The following is a 19,344-nucleotide window of genomic DNA, read 5'->3' as shown; positions in this document are numbered from 1 at the left end:
TATCATTTCATACATAGGAAAAGAAATCTCAATCTTTATTGTATTGGGGTTTTTTTTAGATACGAATTTTTAGGGCTGTGTCAGGGAAATGTCTCAGGAATACTCATCAGCTTTAGAGAAAGGTCTTCAGACTTGCTACTTACGGATTGCAAATGTCTTTTACCTTGCAGTGTTTTATTCTTCTCTCCCCTAGTAAGCCTACTGTAAGAGCACAGATGTGAGAACTGAGTTTACTAATCTCCCACTCTGATCTGATCAAAATGAATATCGATTTTGTTCATCCTGATAGGAGAAGTTCTACAGAATGCTTATGCAAAAGCATGAGGGGGAGGCAAAAGCAGCTTTGAAAGCAAGCACACCAGTCTAAGTTATCAATTGCAGGATCAAGTTGGGGATCTTCATCATCACAACTCATCTATCCTCTCTTGAGTCAGGGTGGGATCACATCATCCAAACTATTAACAAGAGCCAGGTGATGTGATAGACCCCTGATTTGAATGGACAAGTATTGGTGATTTTCTATTAGAGTATTATTATTTTCTGCAGCAGTTTTAAATATTTGTCTACCGTTGGGTTTATACTTCCTCTAAAAGATGCCATATGGGCCACATTTTCCTGTTTTCAAACAAGCTCTTGAGATACAATAACCAGTGCCCTCCCTGACAGTAGACAGTACCAGACAGCTTCCTGTACCACACTGACTGCAAGGAACCCCTTCTTCCCAGAAGAGAGTTCCTTTCCCTGTGCCCAGCAATGACACGAGGTGGTATAGAAAAACCTCCAGGCCCTATCCATGCCCCCCTCCTGGCTACTGCAAAAATTAACCCTGTCCTGGCCAGAACCAGAACACCATCATAGAAGGCAACTAGATCAGTCAGGCATGATTTGCCCTTAGCAAAGCCATGCTGGCTGTCTTGGATCACCTCCTTGTCTTGCACGTGCCTTGACATGTCTTCCATGAGGATCTGCTCCATGATCTTCTGAAGCACAGAGGTGAGGCTCAAAGGTCTGTATTTTCCTGTCTCTACTTTCTCCTCATTTTAAAAATAGGAGTGATGTTTCCTTTTATAGTCACCAGGAACTTTGTCTGACTGCTCCGAATTTTCAAATATGATAGAGAGTGGCTTGAGAAAAGCACCAGCCAGTTCCCTCTGGTCCCTAGGCTGCATATCACCAGATCCCATAGACTTGTACCTATTCAGTTTCATCAGGTGGACACAAACCTTTGCTTCGTTTACAGTGGAAGGAACACTGCTCCTCCAAGCCCATACAGAGGTTTGGGGTAGATATTGTTTTCAGTGTGGCTCCTTTGGATCAAATCTAAAAGAAGTCGAAGGCTCCTATAGTCTTACAATTTTAAAAATAATTACTGAGTTTGAGATAGCTGATTTAATAACCTAATGATCAGGGAAAACATTATTGAAATAAAATCATAGGCATCCAAGGTACATCAGTTTTTGACAGCTTGGGAGAATAATCTCAGTAGTTCATATGTTCGCCTTAGACCAGAATATCTCTACCTTTTAGCCTTGATTTAGGAAAGCATTTGAATGTATCTGAAGATACTTTCTTCAAGTGTCAGTGGCTGTATTCAAATTATGGGAATATTGCAACATTTCCAGTTCCTGGATTCCAGTGCATGCTTCAGGTGCAGTCTTCCTTTTATTTCCTTAGTGTGGCTCCACAGTTCCTAGTCTGTATCAACCATCTCCTACCACTGCAATTGGATTTGTTATTCGCAAATTCGCAGTCCCGCCTTAATAACCAAATCAACCTGTCTGTTAAAAACAACGGAATATCAGAGGAAGAATAGAAAAAAATACCTTCTTTATCTGCAGTGCTGTACATGTGAATTCCTTAGTGTAGAAGACAACCCCAGTATTTCAACATGTATTTCCAAAATCTATTGCAAATAGATTGCTTACTATTTTAGTTTAGTGTGTATAATTAATTCCAGAAGAAATGTTTCTAAACCTTTAATGAACAAGAAAACTTCCAGAACTATTATTATTATTTACAGGCTTTGCTCCTAAAGTGTCTATTTGAAGGGCTGTAAACACAACACCGGGAAGACTATATCTGCAGTAATGTGTCTAGTTATGGTCTTACCTGTACAAGAAGGATGTGGACATAGAGGAGCAAATATGGTAAAAGGTTATGAAAGTGATGGAGGAACTGAAGCATCTGTCATGTGAGGGGGCTGACAGAGCTGGGACTGTTCAGCAGAACAGTAGACTCAGAAGGATCTTATTCAAATGTATAAACACGTGATGGGGGAAGTAAAGAGGATGAAGCCACACACTTCTTGGTAATGCAGAGTGACAGGATGAAAGACAACAGGTACCAACTGAAATACAGGAAGTTCCTCAACACAGAATTTTTCTTCACTTAAGAAAAGGCTTTTTCTCTGTGAGGGTTGCTGAATGCTGGATTAATGGCTCAGGGAGGCCTTGAAGTATTCATCTTTAGAGATAGCTAGTCATGGTTGGAGTTGGAGCTCTGAGCTGTGCCAACAGCAGGAATGTGAAACTGGACATATAAGTGAATTGTATTTTCAGTACAGATGGACACGATTTGTCCATTTCTATAAAGAAGGAAATACATTATGTAATTGTATGGGAAATGTACATGGTTTATAAGCTGAATGTAGGTTGAACCCACACTATATGTTATTTACGGCTGGTATATGAGGATGTTGAAGGATTGCCATACCCTGCTGTCTGACTTTTCATTATACAATTGAAAAAAGTGAGGTTGCATTTTTGCCATTTTGTCAGTCTAAGAAATGGATCTAATCATTCCCAAGAAAAAAATTGTAAGAATTATTTGTGCAGTAGAAAGAGAATCTCAAATGGTTATGATCCTGTGAAAATAAAAGGTGGGAGCTCTGGTAGAAATTAATAAAAACTAGTACCAATTTCCCAAATATTGTTCCATAGACTAAGACATTGTGATGATACATGAAGAATGAGGTTGTTATTTGTCTAGTTATTTGCATGAGGACTCTAATTTTCCAAATGAGCAATTCCATTAGCTATCCAAGAGAGTCTGTGAGATATTTTTTCTTGTGCAAGTTGCAAAGGGAGTAATTCATGCTGGGCTTTTGTTCTTGGAAAATTAATGTTAGGCTTGACGTTGTTGTTGGATTGTTAGTTTTCAGGAAATTTACTCCATTCCATGATGCATTTTAAAAGTTTGTTTCAAGACACTTAGCCAAGACTCATTTTTGCACTTTTGCAGTAAATAGACAGCAGAAGTATCATAATGACAATAACCATTTTGACAGTCATCACTGAGGAGAGAGCAACTAAAAATACAGTCTAATTTAATTTATAGTCAGAGGTATGATAGTATTTAGTAATCCCTGTCCCCTGCGAAGTCATAATGATTCCACTGCAGCAGCCATCCCTTCCCCTTTCCTTCTGCCTCTCCTGAAAATATTGGGAAGGATAATACAGTAATTCCACCTACTCCAAATATATGGTGACATTGAAAGGACATATCTTTCTGTGTTTGTCACAGCAACCTTTGCCAGGCAAACACAGAGGGCATATTTTAAAGCTGTCCCCTTTGCACAGCACCTGAGGGGTGACAGAGACAGTATTGTCATGCAGGACAGTGTTTCTGTGAAAATCCAGCTCTTAATTTCTTTCATCCTGTGTTGAATCAAACTCATGGATTAAGATACATGTGACTAAAATGAGTTTATAGAGGTTGAATTTGGCTCGAATGATATTATATCAAGATAACATCCAAGTGAGGATCACTGTAGTGCATTTTTGCTCCACATTTTAGGTTCATTGTCATGACAATCATTGGCCTCTGTTGGAAGTGAATTGTTCAACTCAAAATACAAATAGTTTTCTAAGTTATTCTAAATAAATCTAAGAAAATGGACCTTGTCACTGAGTCCTTATACCTGAGTCCTTGTCTTTATCTTCTCTCTTCCCACTCTGGACCACTTATGAGTGAGCTCAGGTAATGTGGTCACTGAGTAAGTCCTCTCACACCTAGGAGAATACCACTAAATTACCACTAATTTACAGGACAGGTCTTGTCATGTAATCACTATGAAGTAGAAATGCCTTTGTTGGGGTGAGCATTTGACCAAAGAATTGGTGAGCCCAGATGTGACACATCATTTTCTGATCCTTTGTCTTATTTCCTCATGTGAGCAGCTGCTGGTATGGGTGTGTGGTTGGCATGCTCTGAAAATGAGTCATTTAGTTTGTACCAAGACATATGGGACAAAAGAAAACAGCTACTGATACTCTGACATGCTCAACAAGTCAGGCACAAAAGTTGGCCAAACCATTGGAACAAAAATGCTTTATATCTTACGGGAAAAAAATATTTCCCCCTAATTTTATTTTGTAAGCATTTGGATTCTTTCAGTGTTTCTCCATCAGCTAAGCAAAAATCTCATTGGCATTCTCATGATTTATGGTTTGATCCACATATGTTTCAGTCAGCAGAGATAGCATCAAGCAAAAATGTGCTGTGGTTAACAAAACATGAATTACTGGGATATGCAAAAGAGAAAGTGTTGCACATATGCAATTGCACTTTAGTGATCCTTATTTTCAATGTGTGTTAGAAATTAATTTTGGTGGAAGTGTATCACAGTTGCTGATAGCTGTCTGATTTATGCATACGTTGTCTTGCCAATGCAGCATCAAGCTGTAAAGAGAGTGTTTCTTTGGTCAGTATTTCATTTTCATAAGGGCTAACATTAGCATTAGCTCATTAGCAGGATTATAAAACTTGAAACATGCATGGTAATAAATCTTCTCCAATTACAAAGTTGTAAAAGCATCTTACTGGTAATTTAAGTTCAGTGGCTCAGACACTGATTTGAGAATCCATCCTTCTTTGTAAATAGAGCAGAGACTGTGTAAGGCTGGGTCCACCTGCAGAGGGAGAGGTTGTCCAAGTGAAATGGCCTGATGGAAAACTGTATGGTGCAAAGTATCTGGGAACAAATACAGCTCACATGTATCAGGTGAGTATCTATATTTATTACCATGCACTTGCTTTTCAGATGTCTTTATTGTAAATTGCTCGTTTGGCTCTAGTATTAGAGTGGCCAGAAGGCTGAAGAGTGGACTCTTACTGTAACTGTTACCACACTTTAACTAATACATAAAACTTTCTAACCCAGTAGCAAGTGTTGTGCACTCTTCGGGTGTGAGGTTTCACTTGTTCTTACAAAATCAAGAAAATCTCTTCTTTACTAAGAAGTCAGATAAACAGGTGAAACATTAAGATTGCAAGATAACATTTGTTATTTTCTGTGGGTTATTTACTTTTATTTTATATCAGCTAATTAGATGATTAATGACATAAAATCAAGTATTGGTATTTGCCTACAGTGAACCTGAGGCATTCTGTAAGTGGTTGGAAGCGAGGACAGTAAGAAGAGTATAACATTCATTTGTCTGAGGCATTTTTGAATTTATTAATCTTAAGGAGCATTTTATACTCAGCAAAGGCAAAAAGGAAATGAACAGTGAAGGCAAGGCTAAAAAGCTGACTTCTGGTTTCAGAGTAACAATTACTGTTTTTTTATGGGCTTGCCTTTGAGAAAAATCAGTCAGCAGCTTTGAGTACCCAAGTGAATGGTTGAAACTGCAATAAAACAATCACAATAATAATAGCACTTCTGAAAGAATGAGAATCTAGATACATTTCCTTTATATATATGTAATAATTTTCACTTATGTAACTCTTTTCATCAGGAGGCCTCACATTACTGTACGAAAATGGCAAATTTACTATTATATCTGTAGATAAATTAAGGCACAGGGAAGCTAAATTACTTGCTGCATTGACCTTCTCACTTTGCCAATGACTTGCAGTCGAATTCAAGTCCTCAAATGCCTAAAGCCTTGAGCTAGTCTCTAAATCTTACCTCTTCCCTTATATTTAGCAGCTGTATTATGTTGTGAAGGTGGAAAGTTCTTTATAAAGTATGAAGATTATTTTTCTATAGTAACATTAATCTTCAAATCATTTAATCTTTTGAACAACTGGTCTTCTGAAGAGTACTGTGAGGTAAATTAGATGAATGTTGTTATCTTTCATATTTGAAGGAATCTGACATAGTCAAAACAAACAACTTTGTCTTATTTTAGACCTCTTCAGCAACATGATGAGACCAGTTTTGTTTAAGGAAAATGGATAAGCATGTGGAGGCTCAGCAAGATTTAGAGTTCCTCAGCATAACAAACATAAATTCCTGTAAATTGCCTTTAACAACCCCTATAATGGGGGAAATGACAAAGTTTAAAGATGAGAGGGAGTCCATATTGCAATACATGGAACTATAGAGACAAGCAGGTGTTTCAGTCTGCAGGATGAGAGAGGAGGCTGCCATGTGGCTACAGATTACAAAAAGTTTATGACAGCGAGGGTGCAAGGTTAACTTCAAGACCTATAAGTAGTTCTTCCTCTGGTCTTTATAAACAGTGTCTGAAAGCTCTCAGGACGCACACACACACACAAAGGTTTATTTTCTTCTAGTGTGATCTGTGTTGCACCTTTGAGATTCTCTTATCCAGTCTTTTGTGTGATTTCTTAGATCTCATATGGCAAATCTGTTCTCGTTGAAAAAATCTGTGAATTTTCCTCATGTTCATCAGACATTTGTACCAAATGTGGGAGTACTTGAGCATGCAGGAGCTATGACACAAGGCACCAGAATTTGTGTCATACAGTTTGACATTTGTAAGCCAGTATCCTACACAGTCCCTAAGCAGAGCTATAACAGCCGAATGAAGCAGGTGTTCAAGTGAAATTGTTAATGTGATCTACATTTGATTTCTTGATGATTTCTGATATTGAGGTTCACAATTGAGTTAGAGTTTATTAAATTATCCATTCACTCCATTAGTTGCTTTCTAACAGCTTTTGCTTTAATTTATTATGTTCTTATAGAAGAAAATCCCAATGAAGATAGTAACATGTAATACAGACTCAGTATGGCAGCAGAATCCAAATAAAACAACTTACTTGATAAAACTGATGATTTGAAATGTAGGATCTGCCATCTGAATTGAATTTGAGCTATTAGAGATGGTGGGCTTATATTTTGCATGAATCATGATACTGTTGAAAGTCTTAGAGAAGCTCTTGTTGTGTTTGCTATCAAGTGTAGGCAAATTATTTCCAGTGTGATATGCTGGATTATAACTGAAGAACTTCCAGTTACTCTTCTGATAAATGTGCAATGTATTTCATACTGCAAGCATGACAGATTCTCTGGTATGAAGCACTTGCATCCTACTGCACACTGTGAGTAAAAACAAAGATACTGACCATTTAAGAGGAGATTTTCTTATCACATGGAGTGGCAGAGTTAGTTTCCTACCCAGTATTTTCACCACGGATACAAAAAACATTATTACCGTGTTGTGCAAGAACATTACCAAATGTGTATTGTGCAGGAAGGAGCAGGGATAGCAGAAAGACTGTTGCTGCATCCTGGATTGCCATCATTTAATTAAAAAAGGTTAAGGCACTTCAACGTTTAAGTTCCTCTAAGATACTGGTAACAGAGTAGGCTTATGGGGTTAGTAACAGGAGCAGAGAGGAGTAAGGATAACTCCTATGACTTTGTTATCCATCTGTGTGCTCTATGCATTTTAAATGCATTCCAGATTTGGGCATCCCTGTTAGCTGCAGTGAAAAAATTGTTTTTAAAGAAGTTAATAGATCATAGTCTTCATCCTGGCTTTCAAGAATGGATATACAGTATTGGATTTTTCATCTGTTCACATATTAATCTGACATACTCAGCCATGGCAAGCTTTTAATTTGAAACTAAAAACCCAGTCCATTTACGAGTTCAAATGCATGCTTTTTCAGTTTTATCTGTAATAATACTTTTGATAAGTCAGTGTTCTCTTATGTTTGTATTTATGCTTATTCTTCTAGTCAAGTGTGGTGTTGTCATTCACATAGTCTCATTAAATCACCTGAGGATGTAGAATGAGACTTCTAATTTTATACCAAACTTTAAATTATAGTTTCTGTGGGAGCTAAACTGCCATCACAGATAATAGCTGGAATTCAAAACTGTTAGATGAAGTATTAAAATAGAGGAAAAAATCAGCAGCTACTGAAAAAGCTTAAATGCTTCAAAGCCTCAGCATTTTAACATTCCTCACACCTAGTTACATTTCCTTTCTCATTTTCTGCTAACGGGGTTCATATTGGATTAAATCTAAACCTAAGCATGATAAAGCTTTTCATCTTCTGAACAGAGCATTTAAAAGAAATTCCATCAGATTCAATAAAATTCTGTTAACTGGTATTTCCTTAGTTGTCACTCACACTTTCTTTCGACATGGTCTTCCTCAACCTTGAATCATGGATGTTAAAATTAATTTTTTATTTATTAGAAGCAAGTAAAAAAATTAGAGACAACTAAAAATGACACAAGGACATTTTAATATGTCACTCCTGCAAAATAATGTTGCCTGTCTTGTTACTTGTTCAGCATTCCTAATCTAACAAGTTTTACTTTATTATATATGTGTCAGTGCTGATTTTGAAGCCTCTGCTTAGATATTATTTTCAATGTAACTATGTGTTGCAATTCATAAAAAATAACATTTTTTATGTTTCAGCCTAGTTTTGTGCTAAAACAGCAAAATGTCTGTGTGTAAGTCTTCTTTGCTTACATATATATTTTTATCTGGAAACACTTACAGGAACTTCCTGCAAGAGTTAATTATTATTTTATTTTCAAATACCCATTTTTTCAATTAGGTGGAATTTGAAGATGGTTCTCAAATAGTAATGAAGAGAGAGGAAATATATACACTGGATGAAGAGCTTCCTAAGAGAGTAAAAGCACGTTTAGTGAGTATTTGCTGGTGCTAACTTTATTTTTTATATATATATATATATATATATATACATATATATATATATACATACACACATATATATATATATATATATATATATGCTCGAAATGCCAATAACACAATTCTTGGATTTATTCTGGATTTTCGGTTTAAACTGACTCATGTTTTGTGAAGTCTGTGCTATTAAGAGTGGCTAAATCAGCCCAATTAGGAGATGTGTCCATTTGCTGGTGAGATGGTTAGTTGTTCTTCCAGGCAAGTACTGTTGTCAGACATAATTCTTTTCTCCTAAAAGGCACATCATGTTTGATCATCTGTCAGATCAGGAATGATCAAGTTAGTAAACATTTAAATTGACAGACATTCTATTCTTTCAGTATGCTTATTACATGTATAGTTTTTAAAAAACTTTCCAGCTTCTCAGAGCTTTGTGATTTTAAAAGCCTTGAATTAATAAGCAGGCAATTAACTTCTTGTAAGAAACAATGTAACTGATCGAAACTCATTAAAGTTGCTGGCAGGATTTATCAGCATTTCACTAGTCTTTGGTTTAAGACCAAATATTTGCTCCTTTTTTAAAGTTTCCTGCTGTTTCAAAACACATCCACTAGCTAGCCATTTTTATGTATGTATGCCAAGTGGAAAAGTGCTGAAGCTCAGAGAGATCATAACACTTAAGAGGCTGAAAAAGGCTAACATACATTTGTTAGAGGAGATGGCTGCTTTTACCTGTGTTAAGACAGTTCTCTAATGCAAAGTGCACTGGTCAAATATTCTGGGTTAAGAAAACTTTTTGTCAGTGAATTAGGGATAAATGCACAGATCTTTCAGTGTCCTGACTAGGGTTAAGACAGATGTCTTGGAAAATGTTAAAAGAACCGTTTGATTATATTCAATGGGGTTTTTTTCTTATACTTGGAAAGCATACCATTGCCATTTTTTTGTTTTTGAGACCAAATGGAAACAGCTTCTCTAATTAACTGCATGCTCTAAAGAATGCAAACTGTTACATTCTCAGGATAGTAGTAACAGGATTTATGCTATTGATTTTAAAATTGATTTTCTATAAATCAGTATTTCTGTTTATTTATTTTTTTAATTTTACATCATTAACTTCGTTAGGGAGTTAACTATAGGTTAGAAACATTAAACTTGGTCAGCTGAATAAAACACACCATAGCCATTGCTCAGACCTTTGCATGATTTTCTACTAGTGCCTCAAATTCTAGAAATACGTAAGTTAGTCCTCAAGGCATGCCCAAGACCTCTTCCCCTCCTTGCGCTGAACACAGTGCAAGTTAAAGATAGCCTATGGTACTGTTTTTGTCTATTGAAGTTAAAACACACCAGTTCCTTCTAAATGATGTTTTTCTTTATCTTGGGAATTTTTCCATAACTCTAGCAGTGAAAGTTGGTCCGAAGTATTCTGCCTCTGACTTTGTCCAAACAGCTTGCTGTTTTTTGTCCCACTGCTTTATTAGATTCCCAACTGGTTTAAGTTTGATGACAAGTGACCAAACTGTGACCCTGATCCTTTGCAAATTAGGCAGTGCCCAGGTTTCTCTTCAGGCATCCATGACATAGTACCTCGTATTTAAAGCTTCCCTGAATAACACAAGGTGGTGAATACAACAGGATACTGCTAGGATCAAACCTGCCCAACGGCTGCATCACTTCCATAGCACTGTTTTCTCACCTAGAATTAGCATGATTGTGTGATACCTGGATAAAATCCAGACTAACAACAGGTGTTAGTTACATGTTTCCAAGCAACACTACAGATGTAGAGAATTAAATACTGAATAGGACCTGCAAAATATGGAAAGGTAAAAATTGTGCATATGTGTAATTAAGGTCTGGTTTTAGTCTACAGCTTCTGACATGAGATTTGAAGACACATTTTATGGAGCAGATATTATCTTGGGAGAGAAGAAAAGGCAGAGAGTATTGAGTTCTCGTTTTAAGAATGAATATGTGGATGATCCAGGATACCGCACCTTCTTAAAAAGCTCATTCCAGAAGAAATGCCAGAAGGGACTATAAAGGAAGCAAGAGAAGAGAGAGGGTTCTTGATTAAAAAGCATGCAGCATTATTTGCAATTGGGTTTCCTTTAACTGAACACTCTGTTTTACAGTGAACTAATCCATGCACCAGCCTTGTAATCTGAAGTACTTGAGTTCTGATTTCTTTAGTTACTGTATTTAAGAATTTGTAATATTTTGCATTATAAAACTAGGGTGAAAACCAAGAGAGATTACAAAATGATACACTGAAGTTTCAGTCCTGCTCTCATTGAAATAAGTGGTAAAATTCCTTTGAATTCTTCGATTCACAATTCTGAGAAGGAGACGTTTTAGTAAACAGATAAAATGTCAGTGGCTCACTTTTTTCTGCACATGGGAAAGGATGTTAAGTTCAAGAATAGCAGTTTTTATAAAACATTTTTAAAACAAAAACAGGTATGTACAGTACTGAGACAAACAAAGGCTGTACTTACTTTGTACAGTGCTTTTACATTTTTATGTCACTACTGTTTTCAGTAGGATTGATGTGGACTCAGCTATTGACTTACATATTTTTGGCTTTAAAGAGAACACAGCAAGCACAGCACAGCAAGGATATTTTGTATATTTAAAGAGACAGATTTTGATGGTTATTTTTAAACATGTTTTTCATAAAGTCTATTAAAAATACCTACTTGTAAAATAAAATAAGTTTCTTTCACTATGTGTATGCAAATTAGAGTTTAAATATATATGCTTAACAGTCTAGTTTTGAATAAATATATTATGGTTTTTATTTTGAGATAATGTTCTAGCAAGGTAATAATGTTTTAAAATAAATACTTTACTACAATTGCAACATTTTTCCTGTTGATGTGATTTTCAACCCTGTTGTTTCATACCTATAGGAATCATGATTCCTATAGCATAGGAATATGCTGTATTTTCCTGAACACAACAGAATATACACACAGACACTCACATAGCTTAATGTTAAAATGCAGAGTTGATAAGTACTGTACTTTAATTTCTTGTCTTTCTATTTCTCATCAGTCTTTGGGATCTTGACCTTTTCAGATGTTTCACAGAAAGCAGAAAGTCTGAATTTGTCTGAACACTTGGGTATGTGAACCTAGAAGGGAGCTTTATCAAAATGACATCATCTGTTTCTTGTAAATTGGACAGTCAGCAGGATTTCTGACTGTCTGCCACAGGAAAAAGAGCCCTCTCAAAATCCAATTTATATCTGAGCACTGCTGTTTCTAGGGTTCTGCTTCCAAAAAACAGAATACATGGACCCAAAGATTTTTTTCTGTGCAAAACCCCAGTCCTTTATATGCTGAGGCATACAGATCTTTGTTTCACTGAAGCCCTTGCATGATTATTCTTATTTTTTCAAGTGGACAGTAAAATCCTTTTGATTGCTATGTGACACCTCAAATGACAGTGTAAGTTTTCTGTGTTACATTAACTATCTTTTCTTGTACCATGAAATCACTCAGAATCCCTTTAGTCTAAGAAATTGCTTAGCTGTGACAGTTGGAATGTATATCTAATTGATAACACTTTCTCTAAAGGCACTGGTTTTGGTGGATGCTGTCTGGCATATTTCGGAGTATCAGGGCTCCTTCTTTTATTGTAAAGAAAAGATGAAAACTAGTGATAGATTTGCAAAACGCAAGATTGCTGCTGCCTTCTGCAGTTCTGTGCAGCTGATGATCATGTTGTGGGGGGTTTGTGTGACTGGGTTTTTGTAGTGGGGTCTACAGGGGTGGCTTCTGTGAGAAGCTGCTGAAAGCTTCCCCCCTGTCCAGCAGAGCCAATGCCAGCCAGCTCCAAGACAGACCCACGCTGGAGCAGGCTGTGCCTGATGGATTGCACCCATGGAAGAGTGACACACATTGCAGCAGTTCAAGGAGAGCTGTTGTTGCCTATGCATGAGCTCACACTGGAGAAGTTCATAGAGAGCTGTCTCCTGTGGGAGGGACCCCATGTTGGAACAGACTCCTCTCCCTGAGCACTGGGAGGAACAATGTGTGATGAACTGACCATAACCCCCATTCACTGTCATCCTGTACCTCTGGGAGTAGGAGGAAGAGCCCAGGGGAAAGAGGGAGACATGGGAGGAAGGTGTTTTTAGGATTTTATTTTAGTTCTCATTATCCTGCTCTGATTTTTTTAGTAATAAATTCCGTTAATATCCCCAGTTTGAGTCTTGTTTTACCTGAGATGGTAATTGGTTTGTGATCTCTCCCTGTCCTTAACTCATTAACTTTTTGTTACATTCGCTTCTCCCTGTCCGGCTTTGGGGGTGAGTGACAGTGGCTTTGGTGGGTGCCTGGTAGCCAGGGTCAACCCACTACAACTAATTACTGAAGCTTAGTTTCAAAATACTGTGTTCTGTGGTAAGAAAGCTTTTATACTCTTCCATTAAGGTTCAAAAAAACTATGGCATTATTAAATGGTTAAATACATATTAAAATATTTTGTAATTGAATAGGTGATGCTGTGTGGTACAAGAGAGGCTAGAAATCAAATGCATGTTCTTTGCCTGGTTCTGATATGACACCATGTTATGACACCGTGAATAAACCCCCTCATTTCTATAGAGTGGATCCAGCATCTTTCTTTTCAAGATCCTTAAAATTTGTTGACTAACGGGTTGCAATTTTTTTTTTAAATATTCATGCAAAAAGTTGGCTTGTTTCCCCTTCTACCTTTCATCAAGAAGATCACTGTGGAATTTCTCAAAGACACTGAAATTAGTTCTGTCCTTTGTAAGGTACTAAGAAAGGTACCTGAGTGAATGAAAAGTGTAGTGTCATCATTGCAGTTTCACACCTCCTGTTTCAGGACTCGTGGTCTTTGCAAGCTGGATTGGCTAAACAACTGGCCTAGAAAGACAGTTCCTGTTCCCTTACAATTCCTCAAGAGTCTTGTTTTCTGTTCCACAACAGATATTGTTATGGACCTTTCAGGTATATGAGAGAGAGTATACACTGGTGTGCAATGCTCTGGGAAACCAGAAGCTTGCCATGAACTGAATCAGGTAGGTGGACACCAAAACAGGGCTGCTTATTATCTGTGTAACCAGTTCCCAATAGCCAATTTCTCACTCCATTAAAACCTCTCCTGCTGTTAGAGACAGATACATCTTTCCTGGTGAAAATGCATGTCACCATTCATGACCATTTCATTGACATACACAGTGACTGTATGAGGAAGAGTGCAGTAGGTAGGAAGAGTCAAGCCCTTTTAAAGACTGGCTAACTGAATTGGCATGGTATTCCTAGGATTAAACAAAACCCCAAAAGCACCAAAAAAACCCCACAAAAATTGAATGTTCATAACAAGAGAGCACAGCATACCCCAGGATAGGACAAACCATTTCTATTACCTTATACGTACAAGAGCGAAGCAGCTGTTCTGTGTATTCAAAAATCCTGAAGGTCATGGGTGAGTACTGAAAGTAGTGGTTTGGTCAGGATACATTGAAATTATTCACTCTCATCTGAAAAATTTCAAGGAAGAATCTGAAGTACTTCAGTTTATGCTGGGCTGTGAAGTAGAATGCATAAATGCTATGACGTTGATTTCCACAGCTATAAGCAAGGTCTGATAAAATCAAATTACTAGAATTAGATAAAAATTAGATTACTTCTTTTGAATCCTATTTGCTATTGTATTACTGTAGCAAAGCAATTTTATTGATGCTTAATAGGAGTTCTACAATATATTGTGTTGTGCTATGGTGGTTAAAAATTTTCGATTAAAGAGAGTAATAGAAAAATTTTACAAAATATTTTTGCTTTGAAGTTTCTTTATATTTTCCAACTGTGATGCAAGTGAACAGCAATGTTTTCTGTCTTGGTTTTGAAAGACAGGTGTCTGCTAAGGAAGGCAGAAGCCTCCCTTGAAGTGGCAGATGTAACCCCTTTCCCTCAGAGTTACTATAATTTTGAAATCAAGGGCCTTTAGGCAAAGATGTGGGAAATAGGAAGAACAGTTCTTTACTATTATATATCTAAATGTGTATAACAAGCAAACAAAACAACAATAACTCTGGCAGTAACAGCAAACAATCACAAACCCAGCCCCAGCCTTCTCGGCTGTCGGGCCCTTTCCCCTCGGGTGCAGTTCCGCTCGCAGCCGGCAGGGGCGCTGGCGGCTCCCGGTGAGCAGGGCAGGTGCGATGGTTCCCCCGCGGCTGCAGGGGGCGCTCCGGAGCGAGCTCGGGGAGCACGCGGCAATGGCGGCCTGGGATCCCGGGAAGGGATGGAACAAAGGCTTCACAAACCCCTGGGCAGCTGATCCTGGTGTCCGGCTGGAGCGTTGGGAACAGCAGGCTGGAATGGCAGATTGGAACGGCAGGCTGGAGCAGCAGGCTGGAGCAGCAGGGATGAGCACAAATCCCGGGTGGCAGACGCGATGTATCCAAACAGGGAACCCCCCGGAGGTCGGGCAGGGAGGCTGGGCACAGCCACAACGCAGCGAAGGCTCGAAGCAGCGGCGGGGCAGGGCGGCCACAGCCTGGCCTCCAGCGGGGCAGGGAAGGCGGGCCATGGATCCTGGGATCTTTCTCCGCAGAAAGAAAAACGGCCGAAAAGCACCAGCAGCTTCTCCCTCCTAGAACGCCGAGAGCGAACTGACCCCACACCCAGGTGAAACAAAGGAGTAGCCAGGCCCACCCCACCTCCACTGGGCAGCTCTTTTGTCTTTCTTAAGTACAGCCATTTGTCCCCTAGCAACATGCATATGGGAAAAAATTCCTTTAACAGGAAAAAAACTAGGACTGAACTAAACCCCCAACATTTTGTAACAGAGAACTTAATATGATATCCTGATATTTACAAGCAAAATAGAGCAATGTAAAAGCTGTGCCTTCTTATGCAGTTCCACTCTTTCTGATTTTGTGAGATGTTTTCCAGTGTAGAAGACATTATCGGGAGAAATAACTGCTAAGCTAAATTCTGCTTGAATGATCTAAATAACGAAATATTTGTTATTTGTGCTAAATAACAAATATTTGTATTTGCTATCTGTGCTTCTCAATATAGCCATCTCTGTTTAGTGGCACAATCTTTGTTAACTTTGACAGTAGATGAAGGCAAAATTATAATTTCATTTACTGGTATGAAATGCTGCTTTTTCTTCAGTCTCTAAATTTTGTAGTAGTTTTTCTGTTTCTTGTTAGCCAACTGAAGTATTTGATGCCAGTGTTTAACAGCATATTAGTAGGAGAGAAAGCTTATATAGGGCGGGCAAAAGGAATCTTTCCTGCACATGTGCACAAAGGGCATACCCATCTCTTTTTAAAAACTGCAGAACTATCTGATAGATTTATCACACATTTTCACATTTCAAAAGCCATCTCTGAGGCTTCTAGTCTTAAATTCCAAATGCCTTAGATAGCATTTTTCTCTGACACATCTAAGCAAGAAGAAAATGATGATGTTATGGTAGGGCATAAAAGTTTTACTGGAATTCATCTTAGCTATTGTATATACAGTCTACTTGGTTATAGCTTCACTATCAGACTGAATTGTCCTACAGCCATACTGCTGTTGTTCTCAACACTTAAATGTATTTCCACTATACTTAGATTTGTAGGCAGAGCTGGTAGCTGCTAAAACTTAGAGCTGCTAAAACTGTAAGAGCCTGTTTTGAGTTACTAAAAACTTTGGCAATTTAGATATCCTACAGCTGAAATTTTTATGTGCTGCTTCATGTCTGAAAAAGTCAGGAAACTTTACCTCAAGCAGTTTGGTCTTTTGGAAGGATTTTGAAGAGGAGGATTAAGGATAAAAAAAGTAGTTGTTCTTTCTGTCCCAAAGTTTCACAGGCATTTATTTGACAACCTCTTTGGTTCCTTTGTGAAACAGGGACTTGCTGGTGATTGACTGAAAGAGTGATTCCCATTAGAATTTAGAGGTAGGTTTGTGAAGTGTTTCTGTAGATGTGCTATCATTTGACTGAGCTGTCATAAACTGGTCTGTGGCTGGGGCTCCGAGGTAAAGTCTTGGAAGAACCTGTACCATGTAAGGGCTCGTTCCACCAGGGTGCCCTTCTGCAGTGATGGACTGGGCTGTGCATGCATTGCCACCACAGCTCAGCGCTGGCCTTGCCAGCCTTGCAGTCTGGGAGAGCCTTTCGTCCTCTTCTTGTTCACCCTAGTTACTACAGTGGAACACAGTGGCAAGGTCTTGTTCTCAATGGCCTAATAAAATTGCTGTTGTAGTATAGGAAAACAGGATGGAAAATAAAAACCTAAACAAGAAATATAAGGAACCTAAACTGCTTCAATACAAAAGTGTAAAAAGTTGGAGGCAAATATGGAGAATTCATGGAGCTGGAAGGAGAAGAAACAGGGGTACCAGCTTCTTAAAAAGAAATTTGTTCACAGTCTCTGCAGAACCCAGGATGCCTGAGGGGCAAATTTCTTGTGGTATAAGCAAATAGCTGTGAAATGTACCAGCAAATTACTGAATGACTGCCTTTAGGAACAGCTATTCCTGATGCCAATTACTGCATGAACTCAAGGAGCAGTCTGTTCTTCTAAGGATGTGGTCCTTCTATACAGATGGAAAGTCAGTTATGCGGGATGAGATTTTAAATTTTTTTTCCCATATTGGTTACTAAAAAAACCCAGGTTTTGTGTTTGAGTGCTTTTAAATTACTATGCTAGAGTTAAGGATGCAAAATATGAGGTATACAGCCAATGCCAAAATTTTCCCAGAAGATACACAATACTTGAAACTTCTTCTTATGTTCCTTACAGATTCAGTCACAGAGGAACTGTAGGAAAGAATCACCATAATGACTCTGGAATGCACAGGAGTTAAAAGCAAGGAAGAATAGAGATGAGGCACTGCATTCCCAAAGGTGTTTTTTTGGCACAGTACTAACATTTGATGGCAATGTCATGCTACATTACTGAGGAGGAAAAGCTCAAGGAACAATGTAACAGAACAAAATTATCTTTGAGAAGCTTCCATATCTGACGTAGGCCACTGCAATCCACATCCTCCTTTCTCTGTGGGTCATATGTAGTGTACGCGAGTAGTAAAAATGCTGCTAACCTCAGACCAGTGCAGGTGTGGCAACCAAGGGTAACTTGCATGACCCTGTTATTTTTCTTCAAGTCCTATTAGGTGAGTAAAAGCAGGAACAGATGAATTCATTATTTATTATTTTTTAGCTGGAAAGAGAAAGGAGCAGAACAGTTGCCTTTTCCTGTTGGCATATTGAAATAGAGGTAAGATAGATTTCTGTGCTAAATCTCTCTTTTCCTTATTTCAAGTGTTCAGTCCTCTCAAAGGAAGAGATGGAACCACTCTGTTCTCTGCTTATCTAGTTTTGTATCTCCCACTTTGAAGTCTCCCACCAAAAAGCAGACTAAAATGAGCTAAAATTCTTCCAGCTCCAATGACACAAGTACAAAAAAGGATGGCTTCCTATTATTCTGTGACAACCATGTGGGGCCAAGATGCAAGGGACAGAGGTCTCTGGAATGGGAAGGAGTTCAGTGTCTCCAGGGTGTCTTCATGCTCCCTCTGTGGGTTTTATCTATCCAGTGCTTTAAGACTTGGCTTGAGACAGGCAGAATATGTTCTGCTTCACTTGTTCATGTATAATGCCAGTATGGTCTGTAGAGAGGGAGCAGTGCTATCTCAGATAACAAAATGGGTACTGACTGTACTGCATTTTGGAGACTACTGAGTAAAGACATAGCTACAGGAAACAGTGGTGCTGTAGGCTAAAACCAGAAATCATCAGATTCTCAATGCTCTTACCCTTGTCATCCACTGAAACAAAGGAACACAGAACAGCATATTGTAGCAAGAGCTCACAACTCTTATGCTATCTTCCTGGTTTGATTTTGGGAAGGTCTCCAGGGATCATGTCTTTGCTTAGAGAAGTTAGTGAATGTGAGACCATGTAAGCTGGTTCAGTAAGAATATTTGAAAAATAAATGGAAGGTTCATTGTCAAATAACACAAAGAACTACATGAATGAAATTCTTCAGTAGCTCCTTTGGGCCAAGGTAAAGTCAAGGAGAGGCTATATGAGATGGGTGCTGTAACTGGAGGTGAATCTTTGCAGAAAGAACTTTGAGCTGCAGGATACCCCTGAGACAGTGGCGTAAGTATCACTGTGTGCTCAGAGAACAAGCGGGACCAAGACACAATCATGTGTGCAGAAATTTTTCCCCAATATTTTGAAACACTAAAGGAGAATTTAAATCAACTGTTGAGCTTTCCAAGATCCTTTTTCCCAAAGAAGGTGGATGTCTGATATGCAATAATAGTGTTGCGTGCTACAGCACTCTAAGATTTTGGAATAATCAAAGAAGGTTGTTTCTCAGGAAAATTCACCTGCTATTTGACTGGGCTTCCACTGCTGGGGGTACTGACAAGTGCTGTAGGGGTGCCTATAGACCACAACCCCCACCCTATACAAACATGTG

At 38.4% G+C, this 19,344-nt stretch overlaps 1 protein-coding gene across 7 annotated transcripts in view; it reads left to right on the top strand.

Annotated features, from left to right (window-relative positions):
- Positions 1-19,344, top strand: part of KDM4C (lysine demethylase 4C) — a 290,549-nt gene that overhangs the window by 239,777 nt on the left and 31,428 nt on the right. For 5 of the 7 annotated variants that reach the window (XM_042013234.1, XM_042013232.1, XM_042013233.1 and 2 more), the window contains exons 20-21: positions 4,883-5,002; positions 8,773-8,865. In XM_042013234.1, coding sequence (XP_041869168.1) covers positions 4,883-5,002; positions 8,773-8,865 — 213 coding nt within the window. Of the gene's footprint in view, positions 1-4,882; positions 5,003-8,772; positions 8,866-10,739; positions 13,488-19,344 lie in introns of those variants that run through there. The other 2 variants (XM_042013235.1, XR_006013641.1) reach the window with 2 other exon arrangements.

The sequence above is a fragment of the Corvus kubaryi genome, unplaced genomic scaffold, assembly GCF_017639235.1.
Source record: "Corvus kubaryi isolate FWS band 111438036 unplaced genomic scaffold, C.kubaryi_AGA036_p1.0 split1-37296, whole genome shotgun sequence".
NCBI classification, from domain to species: domain Eukaryota; kingdom Metazoa; phylum Chordata; class Aves; order Passeriformes; family Corvidae; genus Corvus; species Corvus kubaryi.
The sequence above is the reverse complement of the archived record's forward strand: the minus strand, read 5'-3'. Positions and strand labels throughout refer to the sequence as shown.